We start from the raw sequence: 11,981 nt of genomic DNA on the forward strand, positions 1-11,981 counted from the left end.
AATTATATACCTCTTCAAGGGAAGAGCTGGCCAGAGTGGTCCCGTAATTATAAGGAATCAGTTTCTTGGGTGAAGAATTTATTTTTTTAGGAGCGTACTTCTCCAGGCCAGTCATTCGCGAGCGGTCCATGTCCATCTCCAAATATTACAATTATGTTTAATTATGAAATGATTATGCTCGATATGCCCTTGAATAAACAACCTTCATCATTTTTCAATTTTCCAAATTTGAGATTTTCTTCCGCAAAATAATTTGGAATAATTCTAGGTGTTAATAATTGTCAATGGAGTACATTCAAGGTCACATGTAGCATAATCATCCCATAATTTAACATAATTAGAATATTTGCAGATGGAGATTGCTCATGTACGGAGTAACGAATCATCATAAAGATTTTTAAAAAAACATGGATCAGAACAATAAACGAAAATGGATGCTCACGAAGGACTAGGAGGACGATTTCCAGGGCTCTCCAGTATCATCTGAGGATCATGGTCCTGGTACCTTGAGCTTGGTACGACGATTGGCCGGCTCGTCGTACACGAATGAGGAACTTTACCAACGTCTCTAATCACGAGACTCATGCGTTTGTTAGTCTTCAATATCTGCACAGCCTCATCATGCGTGGCCTCCTCGAAGCTCGTTCCATTCACCTCGATAATTTGATCGCCAACCTATTATCCCAAACATTAATTACTCCATAAATCGATATCTAGTCTACATAGTATGGTGACAAAATTTGATCCCAATATTAGTCTACACTAGCTCGTTAATTGGAGTTTTATTTGAACATCATCATATTAGGCTTCAATATCGAATCATATTAATACAAAAAAACAAACTACAAATTAATGAATCCATCAATAGGATATAAACGTCTCCAGTGAGTGTCCAACTGTAAATTATCACATGATTGACATCAGGCAATTTTTATTATCTTATGGCACCTAGCAGCATGAATCTCCTGATAATACGGAAAAACGAGGTTCGATCATATTTAGACACTGAGAGAAAAACAGCAGGGTTCTCAAATAAGTCTTACACTGTTAAAAATTTTCGTCTGAATTTTGCATGCCAAATTCTGGAAATTTTTATCGTGTTCAAGTTTCACTGAAATTTCGGGAAAACTTGTCATTGAAAAATGAGATATTCCATTAATTTTCTGTTCAAATCATGTGGAAATCAATAAAATACTTGATTTTTCAGTTCAATTATTCTGTGAAAATTCAGAAAAATCAGGAAAATTCAGGGAAAAATTGAAAATTCATGTCATTTTGTTTCTGAATATTCATGTTCCACTGAGAATTCAATCAAGTTGGGAAATTTCCATCTCACTCTTACTGAAAATTCATGAAATTCCGTGAATTATTCTACTTAAAACTGGCAATTTCATAACCATTTTTTTCCTAAATCCGATTCAATGTCACACTCATGAGATTTACTATAATATCGTGAATCTCCATGAAATTTCAAAAAATTTCTAACAGTGTACTTGGGCCAAACAATCGTATGTTAAAAATGATCAAAAATTGATTTTTTTGTGACAAATATGTGAAGCGCGCGCCACGATTGAAAAATTTTATTGCAAAAATAAATTTAGTCTTTTCAAAAAAAATTTATTCTCTATGCAAGCAAGAAATGTAATTTCTAGCACTACTTTTCATTATTTGATGCTCCCATACGGATTTTACTCCCGGCAAATGCTCGTTTTATATGAAGCCAGGGATAGTAGTTTGTCGTTTCGGCTATGCAATAATCACAGACAAAAAATGAATTCTCAAATGAAATAATAATAATGATATGACAGCAAACTTGTAATTTCGGGACAAAATATTTCTTGATAAACTTCCCTCTATTAAACATATTTTTATCCTGAAAAGGCACAGTTTTGTGTGAATGATCCGCCTCCTGAGCCAAATATTTCTTTGTTATTGAAAGCAAAGCAATTATTCATATTTGAGACTTTCAAATTCGAATCAAACAATAGGGAACTTGCATGAATTTTTTTCAATTTTCTAATCTCAAGTTTGAGACCTGAATAATTCGATTTTCATTCATAAACGTTTGAAATATTGCTCATTAATTAATAATTAATTGTTAAAAGTTGAAGATTTCAAACGCTTTGAAATTGTTAATGACGTCACACGAACGGTCGAGCGCTGGACCAATCACAGAATAGCTCGGGCCGACCTAACCCGCTCTTGAGATCCGCCTCGGCCAATGGAGGACGACGACTCCCCACTCTCTTCTTTTTCGACCATGACGCGTTACCTGACCGTATTCGTGATGTCATGACCGAAAAATTGATTTCGAAAACGACTGCTTTTCAATTAATTATCATAAGACATCTAGGCAATATTTCTCCATAATTTTCTCCGTTCAACTATCCATGATACACTGATAGAAATGGTGGAACGATTCAGTTGCACCAAACGAGACTTCTTAAATGTTACCGTGATTCGTTAATAGTTAACGAATCGTGGTAATAGTTAAAAAGTCTCGTTTGGTTCGACTGAACCGTTCTATCAGTGTACGAGGAATGTGTGAAAAGAGGAGTTAGATAGAATCGAGCTTCACGCAAGTTCCCTATAATTTTTTTGGTAACTTTCAACTAACGATTTTGTTGGCCCAAACAAGACTTGTTCGAGAACTTGTTCGTTTTTCTCTCAGTGAACTGACCCCAGTAAGAATAATGACGTTCAAAACAATGAATATTAGAAGATGGCGAACATTACCAAGAGACCAGCCCGATCAGCCACACTGTCCTTATCAACCCCAGTCACGTAGATTCCTAAACCGTATTCCAGTCCTCCCCTTATCATCAGCCCTAGGGATTGGCCTGGTTCGATGCAGAGCTCTACCTTTCGTGTTCGTGAACCATAACGCGAGTCACGGGGATGAAGGGGGGGTGGTGATGCTGGACGACCCTGACGATCCATCCAGGAACACGACTGCTGTCTACCAGAGCCTGACCAAACTGGATGACCACCACGACATCTTGGATCTAGGGCTGGTCCACGCACTGTCATGCTCAAAGTACGACAAGACTTCAACATCTGTTTCGAAAAATGCTATTATTTTTTTCTCATTGTAAACCTCAATTCTGAATAATGTTAATGATACGTTGGGGTTCACTTTTTTAACGGGCCGGGATTATGGAGGGGTGGAAATAATTCATTTTTTAATGCTTGAGGTATCGTAGCTAGGAAGATAATGGACAAAGCTGACCGGTCAATTTACCGTCATTTTACAATAAATTATACGTCGTTGATCGAAGGCCAATTGCTGACCATTTTTGGTCAAAAAAAGGTGACGGAGTTTCCCGTCACAAAAATCAGAAAAAATCTTGACGGTCATTTTACGTCTAGATAGAGCGCGACAAATATCGTTGATCATGTTATCGTGTTACTTCGAAATTCGACCCCTGAGTTGAGCTTTGGAACTCACACGGAGAGAAATTTTCTAGAAAAATTCTAGTATGAATACTGGAAAAAATCGCAATCCATCGGCTGTGAAAAATTCTAATGCTGTTGAGGTAAAATTTCTTGGTATTTCTGGTAAATTTTCTGGGGATTTCTGTGAAATTTTCACAGAAATACGGGGAAAAATTCACGTTTTCCCCAATAAAATTTCTAGTGCCGACACTGGAATTTTTTCCTGGCCGTCACTTTGCGCCTCTTTTCCCGTGCTAGCATTAGAATTTTTCTAAAAAAATTCTCTCCGTGCAGAACTCTTCAAATTTAAGTCAGAGATAGCCTGCTTTAGGCACCGTATGTTTGAAAGAGTTCTTTAATTAGTTCTGAAATGAGAAGATTTACAACATCATTTATCCAATGAAAAATTTTATACGACTGTTTTTCTATAATTGAGCTTTATAGATTCTATGATAATAATAAATGAGAAAAATTCTACGAAACTTTTCTGATTTTTTTGCTATTCCGTACTAAGGTAATATTCACTAAATTTTCGATTTCCGTTTTGGCGTTATTCATAATTTTATTCAAATTTCTAAAAAATTTATGAAGAAAATGAAAAAAAAATGAGCGAGCATAAAAATGACGGTCAGATTACAACTAGATAAACGATTTTTCAGCATAATCGACAACGAGAAAAAATTACTGACAATTGGATAAGTTGACTGGTCAGTTTGCATCACGAGGTATGCGTCAAGTCAGAAATGGTCAGAAAACGGTAAATTTACGGCTGATTTGATGCATGTAAAAAATGACCGTCATTTTGCATTCCTAATCGTAGCACAATAATTATTTTCAAATCAATTTTTTCTCTATACTGAATTAAATCAAATAATACCTTTCTGCGCACACGAAAAAATTCAAAAGAAACCTAGCGAATTCGCTAGACGATTCTATCGGATTTCTATTGAACTTTCAATTATCTTTTGGCCGATTCTATTGAAATGTTCAATAGAAAATATTCTATAGAATTTCCATGGCTCAAGTTTTTCCATTCTATTTTTCTTTTTCTTTTACCAAGAAAATCAATCAAAAAAACTTATAAAATTTGAGCAGAGGAAATTCTATAGAAAATATCACAATAGAATCATTTCTACAGAAAAATCGAATTTCATCCACTTTTTTTACAGAATATTTTCTATTGAACATTTCAATAGAATCGGTCAAAAACTAATAGAAAGTTCACTAGAAATCCAATAGAATTCGGTAGGTTTTTCTATGAAATTTTTTCATTCTTGGGCGGACTTGATTATTGCGCAAGAATCTTAGACATGCACAGGTTTATGAAAATTTTCTGGAAGACTTTTCTCATTGTTCTGAGAATATTCTATATAATAGATGTCATCGTGAATTACGACAAGCTTCTGCACTCTGGAGTTGTTTGCAACATAATGCGAAAGAAAATTCCTCGAGCGGTGAAATGGATGTAAGGAGGGACTTGATATGCTGATTGTTGTGCAGTGGTACGAAGGGCTTAGTGGAAAATTCATGAGGAAATTATTCTGCAGATGTCTTGAAAATTAAGAGATTGCAAAGAATTCATCAAGAGGCTTTCTTTTAGCCCGTTAAATTTTCTAAGCGGCGGGGCTTTCCACTAATATCGTTAAACTCCGAATATTCCGTAAGCAAGTTGTGGAGTTATCCCTCTTGAGAACTTTATGACTGCGTTCTAAGAGAGAATTCTTGGGATGCTTGACGAGAGAGATTTCTCATGATAGTAAACAATTTTTTTCTCGAGAAATATCCTTAAGCGTCAGAATATCGCAGAAACTTGAAATTTCCAACTGATATGTGAAATTCAAATTTAGTGCAAAGCATGAAAATTAAGTCAATATTTTTCGGAAAGCCTTTGGACATGAAATTGTATTTTCTAGTTCATATTTATTATTTTATAATATCCAAAAGATTACTGTGGTCGGCGTACAAAAAAATTTCATAGAAAACTTATGGAATTCTCTATAAAATTCTATTAAACTTCTATTAAACTTTCCATTGGTTTTTGGCCGGTTCTAGTGAAATCGGCAGCTTAACCGCGCGTTTTTTCAATATAAAAGTTCGATGAAAAGTACTCTACAGAAAATACCAAAAGAATTCGATTTTTCGATTCAATTTATTCTATTGGTTTCTCTGAATTTCTTTGTTTGGTTTTTTAAATGAATAAAAAAGTATTGCGAAAAAACATTCAATTCTGCGAATCAAATTTTTTTATGGGAAAAAAACTCTGTAGCTCAAAAATTGGAGGCCTTGCATTATTTTAAACATTTTAAGCGTCTACGGGGCAAACCAACAATGAAGGATTAATTTTTTGCACTAAATATTCGTTTTTAGACATCTATAATCAATCTTCAATGTATCAAAAATCTCACTTCAATAGCCTGCGACTTTTAAAACTCATAGTACACTGTTAAAAATTTCCGTCGGAATTATCCGTGGCAAATTCCGGAAATTTTTATCGTGTTCAAGTTCCACTGACATTTCAAGACATCTTGTTATTGAAAAATCAAATATTCCATTGATTTTCTATTTAAATGATCTGAAAATCAATAAAATACTTGATTTTTCAGTTCAACTATCCCGAGAAATTTCAGAAAAATCAGAAGAATTCAGAGAAAACTTGAAAATTCATGTCATTTTGTTTCTGAATATTCATGTTCCACTGAAAATTCAATCAGGTTGTGAAATTTCCATCTCACTCCCACTGAAAACTCACGAATTTCCGTGAATTCTACTTAAAACTTGAAATTTCATAACCATTTAAAAAAAAATCCGATTCAATGTTACTCTCATGAGATTTACTGTAATATCTTCCATGAAATTTCTAACAGTGTAGTCTTCCCTTAAGCACGATGTTATTTTTTATTTACTCTCTTACTTCTCCTCGAAAAGATGAATCTCTCTAATTTTCAATTGATGATCACTGTCAGCTGCTCCTAATTGTATTTCTAGAAGTTCTACACGGAGTAAAACATTATCCTGAGAAAATAAAAATTACCAGAAAAATTACTCTGGAGCACGGTTAAATGGTTCATTTTGATGGACCCGGAAAAGAATTTTCCGTGGCAAATCCGAGTTGAAATGTTCTTGTATATAGCGCGCAGCATAAAAACCGAAGCTGGGACGTGAATTTTCCCGGAGCCGTCAAAATTAATCCACTTTACCGTACTAGCCCAGTAAAATGTTATTAATCAACAGTTCTCTTTTTTTGGGCACTTCCATTGAAAAATTTCTGCCACAAATTTTTATTTTCAAGTTTACAAAACTGTTTCTTCATGATAAAATATTTCCCCATATTGAACCTAAGCTTCAAGCCACTGTGTGAAAAAGTTTTCGTGAATAAATTCTTCTATGATTTAACGTTAAGATATTACAGTAGAGGAAGAAATAAGCAGGAGTGCGTTTTGTGGAGGGTGACGCGCCACCGGGATATCGATCTCCAGGCAAGCCCGTGACGTCATATCCTGGCTATCCTTGACCTGACTCGAGTCCCTGCGTCTCGGAACCGAGTGCTACTTTATCCCGAGAAATAAAGAAATTTCACCCCCTTCCCTCAATTTCAATCAATCGAGAATCCCAAATTCAGCAGTTGGAAGAGGGGAAAAAATGCTATTTTTCATCTGCAAATCCCAGTAGTTGGGTCATAAAACACATTTCAAAATCGATTGGTTCACTGTCGCGGTGATCTGGTGGCTCTATGATTTAAACGAGCCACTGGTGAATTTCAATTCGACCCTCGACGTTCATGCAAATAGTCAGAATACCTGGTATGGATAGCACCAAAGATTCCATCACCATTTCTGGCACTAGTCTAAGGGATAGAAAAGGTATTTTCGTTGGTGTAAATTCAGTTGCCAAACACGTATGATATTTCAGTCGATTAATTCTGAAATGGAATTCTGATGCATTGGTTTGAGGCTGGGTTTATAGTTGTGAGAGGATTTGTGTAATTGAGAGTCGTGTTCAATCATTTTTCATTAAATTTATGGTGAGTTGTGTGTCAACAAGCTCAAGTAAGTGGAGCACAGTTGATTTATTGATGGATCTTGATAATGCGCTGCATTTTTTATTGTAGGAAATGCAACAGTTACAGTTAATGCACCACAGATATGCATCAGTGTTTCCTATACACTGTTAGGAAAGTATTCCTCAAATTTCATTTAAAAATCGTGAAATTTTTAACAATCACTCATTCACACGAACTTTTCATGTATTTTGTTATTGAAAAATCAGTTGAATTCTGGAGTATTCAATGGAATTGCAATTTTCAGGTCCACATAATAATGAAAATTATTAAATAGTCTGAAAATTCAAGAAACAATTTCCCTGAATTGATTTTTAATGCATTGAAAATTCAGTTGGATGTGATGTTCAATTTTCACAAGGAATTTGAACATTCTAGACGTCATTGAAATATCAGGGATAATTTAACATGGAAAATCCAATTATTCTGAATTTCCAATCTGAATGAGAAATTTCATGAACGATTTCATCTTAAATTGAATTCAAATTCACTGCATTGAGAATTCAAGTGCAACTATTACTTAATTTTCAAAAAATATCTAACAGTGTAATTGGTCATTTAAAAAATAGTCACTCGTTAAACTTAATTTTACTACAAAACAGAAATGGAACTCCAGAATTTTTCTAGGGAAAGTGGCTGATTTCTTGAAAAATGTTGGAGGAGATGCGACAAAGTGGAACGGAAAATTCTAAGTCGATCGCAAACGTTCCACTCTGCTCCGCTCCCCTACTTTTTGATTCTTTCCCCAGATATTCAGAATTTAAGAATATCCAAGTAGTTTATGCAAATTTTTCTCGGGCGAACCTTTTCAGAGTTTAGAGAATAGACCAAGAGTATTTTTTAGGCGCAATATCAGCCTTAGTTTCCGAACATTGTTGTCGAGAAAACGATTTTTGAAAAATAGTATATTATTTCATCAGGCGATAAAAATATTATAATGTCAGAGTTACGTATCATTGTTATGTAGCACATTCCAGGATATTTTTTTTCGTGCACACTGTTAAAAATTTCCGTATGTAATACCACAAGAGCTTGAAAATTATCAGAGAAATACCTGATTAATTTTGAAGCTCGAGTGGTATTCGGAAAAGAATTTTTCCATTCAAATTTCGCCCAAGAGAATTGTACTATGAGACAAAGTCCATCTGTCAGTTCCAACGACGGGCTCACTCGACCAGAAAATCTTTTGCTTTTCATATATATATCAACATGAAGAATTACCAGTTGAATTATAAAAAATTATCAGTTGAGTACCGTATTGACTATATAAAATAACAGTCGAATAGTGGAATTCTATTGGCTGAAATTTGGATGGGAAGAATTCTCGTCTGAATTTTCCGTGCGAAATCCCGGACTTTTTTATCGTATTCAATCTTCACTGAAATTTAAGGAAATTTTGTGATTGAAAAATAAAATATTTAATTGATTTTCTGTTCGAATGATCTGAAAATCAATAAAATAGTTGAGTTTTCAGTTGAATTATTCCGTGATAATTTATAAAAATCAGGAAAATTCAGGGAAAAATGGATATTTCATGTCATTTTATTTTTGAATATTCATGTTCCATTGAAAATTCAATCAAGTTGTAAAATTTCCATCTCCCTCGCACTGAAAACTCATGAATTTCCTTGCATTCTTCTACCTAAAACTTGAAATTTCATTACCATTTTTCCCCTAAATCCGATTCAATGTCACTCTCATGAGAATTACTATCATATCTTCCATGAAATTTTAAAAATTTCTAACAGTGCAATGCTTCCATTCGGAAGCAATTACCAAGCACTGGAAATTCAATTCAATCTTGTGCGGAATTCCGAAAAATCTCGTTCTCTACACCCAATTTTCAAAATAAATCAGGTATTTTCTGAAAAAATCACCAGTAGAGTGATAAACGATAAAATTCAACTCATCTTCGGGGCGAGTTATTGATGGATATCTCCGAATCTGTGGGGAATGGAAGTGATTTCGTAAGGACAATAAACGACCTTTTTGGTGGAGATAAATGAGAGCAACGAAAAAAGAATCCCATAGAAAGTTCGTTGTCTCTTCTGAACTGGGAAACATTTTCGAAAAATTGATATTTATCGGAGTGACGTTGATTTATTTTGTTTCAGAATTATAACTGGAGTTCGTTCCAAATCCAAGTAGAAGTGTCAAAAACATCAACGAAAGACTACGAAACTTCTAGAGTAAATAGAACTCAACCGCTGAGATAGAAGTCACCAAACGCATATGATATTTCAATAAGTTCATCCTCGAATGGAATTGTCAACGATTAATTCAGACTGGATTAATTCCTCTAAGAGGATTTGCCTAGTTATATAGAATAGGTTAATAGATGTTAATAGATGTGATCAAAGCGATGAGTTACTTCGAGACGGAATTTGCGGGCATTTTATTATACTTAAGAAATTCTCCCACCTACAAAGATAATCTGCTGATTGATAAAGAAAAAACTTATTTATATTACTAGGCCCGATAAGCCGGTATTCTAATGTCGCTTCCCTCGGTTAAATAAAATAACACAGATTACATCATACGGTTCACAAAGTGTTTCCTGACGAATGTGAGTTTATATTCCAAGCAGAAAGCCGAAGGCGTCAGTCCAATGATGAAACCTATATTCTTAAAAATTTTCGTCCCAATTTTCTTGAATTTTCAAGATGAATGAGAAATTCAATGAACGTTTTCATTTGAAATTGAATTCAAACTCACAACATTGAAAATTCAGATGACATTCTGACTGAAATTTCAAGAAATCCATGACAGTGTATTAAACTTATTGGGCACGGATTTTCCACGTCCTTTTCGCTATCTTTTGTTGTTTTGCCTTACAAGATCCGAGAGAACATTCATGCCCAAGTACTCCTACAGGAAAAATTCCAAGAGAGTATTCATATAGAAGAATAGAAATCTATTGACTTTTTCCTATCCAAAATCTGATAGAATCAGCACAAAAAACAAATATAATTTTAATAGAATCTCAATAGAATTTCTAGAGAATTCCAGTAAAATGTTTTAGCGAATTCGAAAAGTTTTTCTATGCAANAGTTGCGTAGTGGTGCGATAATTTTCATGCGTTTTTTCTACAGTTTTGTGATTCTTTTTAAAAGTTTAGAGAAAACGCAGGAAAATGTTCGCACCACCTTAAAATTTCGTCAGTCATTAAATAATGACAAAACGCAAAAACGTTATATTTTTTCACGTCAATTCCATCATAAGTTTGCCAGAAAAATTAAAAAAACATGAATTTTGGCAGAAAGGGTGTAGAACATCCTTAATTATCTCTGCGATTACGAATTGTTTTCATCGAAGTCTCAACTTCGCTCACATTATCCGACAATTGTGAGAAAAATAAGATAGTTAAATGGAGTGGGTGGAGTAGAAAGAAATGGTCTGAGGAGGAATACGATAGTTCTTACGTCACTATATACATGGGAGGATAAATGACGGTGGAGCAAGGAGTAGAACGAGGGCGCCGGGAATCCTGGCGCCAGCTTCCACCAATTCCTAGGGATCTGTTCTGTATAAAACTAGACAGACATGCGAGTGAAATTGCGGAGGCTGTGAGGGAACAAGAGCGACAAGTTTTTTAGGGATACCATTGAGGTAATGAACTGTAGTTTTATTTCATGAAGATTGTTGGCAGACGCCCCTTACTAATGTCATCGTATATTCTGACATTACACCAGAATGGAGGAACTTCTCTACTTATTTTACACTCTCACCTTCGCCTGGCCATTAAATTGTGATCGATATTCAGATTGTGCGCATAAATATTGATATTGAATAACGAATGTCAGAGTAGACAAGGTTCAGAATAATGTCAGAGAATTTTTCGTTAGGTCACAGGGAAAATAAAGTCTGTTTTTCCTCATTGTATCATTATTATCAAATTCCTTTTCCTGGAAGAACGATGAATGCAGATGCCCCCAGTGCTTTAAAGGGTAAGGCTCCACTAACAAAAATCAATATTATTTTGTACTGATAACTGAATATTGAACTAAACTAACTTAATATTTAACTGAATTTGTTAATAGAAATTTACCTGTTATCACATATGGATGCTTATTTTCTAGAGAGCCGTGGCATTCTGGAGTTTAACGACTGAGAAATCTTAGAATCAAGGGATTAAGTCACCAATTTCCAGTGACGCAATCCTAATAATCAGGGGAAAAATTCTAAACATTGGAAATTTTGCCCCCAACTTTCAGTAATTGTATCCCTAATTCTGATAAATTTGAGGAACCCCTACAATTTGTACATACATTCCCTTAAAATTATGGATCTATCCGTAAGAACTGAGACATTTTCCCCTCTGTAATCCTGACCGCCTGGCCAGGAGGGAAAATTTTGGAAAGCGGTTTCCAAAATTTTCTAGACTCACGAAAAGCTGTTTTTCCTTTGACACTCAAGGTGATATCTCCTCATGGATTTTGAATAAAGGATAATCATGTACGAAGTTGTTCTCCAAAAATTCCGCCAGTTT

The 11,981-nt window shown here is 34.7% G+C and overlaps 1 protein-coding gene across 4 annotated transcripts in view; it reads right to left on the reverse strand.

Annotated features, from left to right (window-relative positions):
- LOC107047888 (whirlin) overlaps positions 1-11,981 on the reverse strand; it is a 101,711-nt gene that overhangs the window by 32,807 nt on the left and 56,923 nt on the right. For all 4 annotated transcript variants that reach the window (XM_015270785.2, XM_015270788.2, XM_015270787.2 and 1 more), the window contains 2 exons: positions 2,737-3,057; positions 443-675 (listed from right to left, as the gene is read on the reverse strand). In XM_015270785.2, coding sequence (XP_015126271.1) covers positions 443-675; positions 2,737-3,057 — 554 coding nt within the window. The remainder of the gene's footprint in view (positions 1-442; positions 676-2,736; positions 3,058-11,981) is intronic.

Source organism: Diachasma alloeum, unplaced genomic scaffold (assembly GCF_001412515.2).
Source record: "Diachasma alloeum isolate Michigan unplaced genomic scaffold, Dall2.0 Dall_scaffold_78908, whole genome shotgun sequence".
Lineage (NCBI taxonomy): Eukaryota > Metazoa > Arthropoda > Insecta > Hymenoptera > Braconidae > Diachasma > Diachasma alloeum.